General features: G+C 65.0%; 1 protein-coding gene across 1 annotated transcript; it reads left to right on the top strand.

Moving 5' to 3' along the window:
- Nucleotides 1-999: 999 nt before the first annotated feature.
- Nucleotides 1000-1722, top strand: SOX14 (SRY-box transcription factor 14). Its single transcript, XM_076340701.1, has one exon. It carries the CDS (start codon nucleotides 1000-1002, stop codon nucleotides 1720-1722), a length of 723 nt encoding a protein of 240 aa, XP_076196816.1.
- The last annotated feature ends 352 nt before the right edge of the window (nucleotides 1723-2074 follow it).

Below are 2074 nucleotides of genomic sequence, written 5' to 3'. Positions count from 1 at the left end.
CGGGCGGGGGCAGGGGGAGGCCCGGCGGGGGCTTTTCGGAGCAGGTTTGTTAACCAAAGCAGGTGCTAAAAACCAATAAGCCTGGAACAAACGCGGTCCCCCCCCGGGAGCCGGGACAATTGTTTCCATTTAATAAATATTTTCCCCACGGGCGTTTCGCGGGAGTCAGGCAATTATTCAAAGCAAGCCGGGACGCGGGCCGGCTCCCGGGGTTAAGCGGGGCTGCGGAGCGGGGAAGACGGGGGGTGGGAATTGCAAGCGGGAGAGCGGCCCGGTGCACGGCCGAGCGCAGCGCTCGCAGCCCCGACGGCGGCGGCGGGGAGCCTGGAGGGCGCCGGGACCGGCCCCGCTCCGTACACTGGCGGGATGGGGGGAGGATGGGGAGGACGACCCCCTTCGCCTCCCCCCCCCCCGCTTCTCTCGCCTCCCCCGCAGCTGCTATTAGCGCAGCAACTCACAAAAGCTTCCTTTTAATCTGCGCGTTTGAAGGGGGGGGGTCCTCCTTTCCCCTCCTTTCTTCCTCCTGCTCCCTCCCCTGTCCCCTCCCCTCCTCTTCCTCTCGCCCTTCCTCTCTCCCTCTCTTTTTAAGCGGGTCCCCCTCCGCGCTGATTGGGCGCCCGGCCGCGCTGTGAACGCCCTGCCGCTATGTCAGCCTGCGCGCCGCAGCCCCTCGCCTTTGAACTGCCCCGCGCCGCACCGCGTCCCCACCGCCGGCCCGCTGCTGCGCCCGGCGGCTCGCCGCCCGCCTAGCCGCCCGCCGGGCCCCGCGGGCCGCCGCTCCGCGCCGCTCCGCGCCCCGCCCCGGCAGGGGTCCCGCCGGGGACGGCGTTGGCGGAGGACCTGTGATGATCAGCTGAGCCCGCTCCTCCCGCTCCTCCGGCTCCCTCGGCCTCCTCCTCTTCCTCCTCCTCCTCCTCCTCCCGCCGCCGTCCGGCGCCCCCAGCGCGCCCCACACCGCAGCGCCCCGCCGAGCCGCCCGCCCGCCCGCCCGGCCGAAGCATGTCCAAGCCCAGCGACCACATCAAGCGCCCCATGAACGCCTTCATGGTGTGGTCCCGCGGCCAGCGGCGCAAGATGGCCCAGGAGAACCCGAAAATGCACAACTCGGAGATTAGCAAGCGGCTGGGCGCGGAGTGGAAGTTGCTCTCCGAGGCGGAGAAGCGTCCCTACATCGACGAGGCCAAGCGGCTGCGGGCGCAGCACATGAAGGAGCATCCCGACTACAAGTACAGACCCCGGCGCAAGCCTAAGAACCTGCTCAAAAAGGACAGGTATGTCTTCCCTTTGCCTTACCTCGGGGAAACCGATCCCTTAAAGGCCGCCGGGCTTCCCGTGGGGGCCACTGACTCTCTGCTGAGCTCCCCGGAGAAGGCCAGGGCTTTCCTGCCTCCCACCTCAGCACCTTACTCCTTACTTGACCCCAGCCAGTTCAGCTCCAGCGCCATTCAGAAGATGACTGAGGTTCCTCACACCTTAGCCACCAGCACCCTGCCCTACGCCTCCACCTTGGGATACCAGAACGGGGCATTTGGCAGCTTGAGCTGCCCCAGCCAACACACCCACACTCACCCCTCGCCAACTAACCCGGGCTATGTCGTGCCATGTAACTGTACGGCTTGGTCGGCTTCCAGTTTGCAACCTCCAGTTGCCTACATATTATTCCCAGGCATGACCAAGACTGGGATAGACCCCTATTCTTCAGCACATGCGACTGCCATGTAACACCCACCCACACCCCCACAGGCGTGTGTAAGTGTGTGTGTGTCCCGGCTGGCAGCCGGAACTGGGATTCCTTCGTGTCCATGTACATAAAACCTGCAGAAGCAAAAGGCCACCCGAAACAGGACTCTGCGGCCCGCCACCGGGCCGGGACAGACAAGGACGCTGGCTCGGGGACTCCGAGATGCTCTCGCCTAACCTCGCCCTGAGAGCTGGCCCCAGGCTCGGGGGGGATCTGCAATCGCGGGGTCAGATAGGAGCCCGGCACTTGTAAGAGTTGTAAATGTATTTAAAAAAAAAAAAAAAGCGAACCTTGAACTGCCCTTTCGGGACAAAGCGGGGGAGAAAAAACAAA

This window comes from Aptenodytes patagonicus, chromosome 6 (genome assembly GCF_965638725.1).
Source record: "Aptenodytes patagonicus chromosome 6, bAptPat1.pri.cur, whole genome shotgun sequence".
NCBI lineage: Eukaryota > Metazoa > Chordata > Aves > Sphenisciformes > Spheniscidae > Aptenodytes > Aptenodytes patagonicus.
Note: the sequence above shows the minus strand (reverse complement) of the source record. Positions and strands in the feature narration are given on the sequence as shown.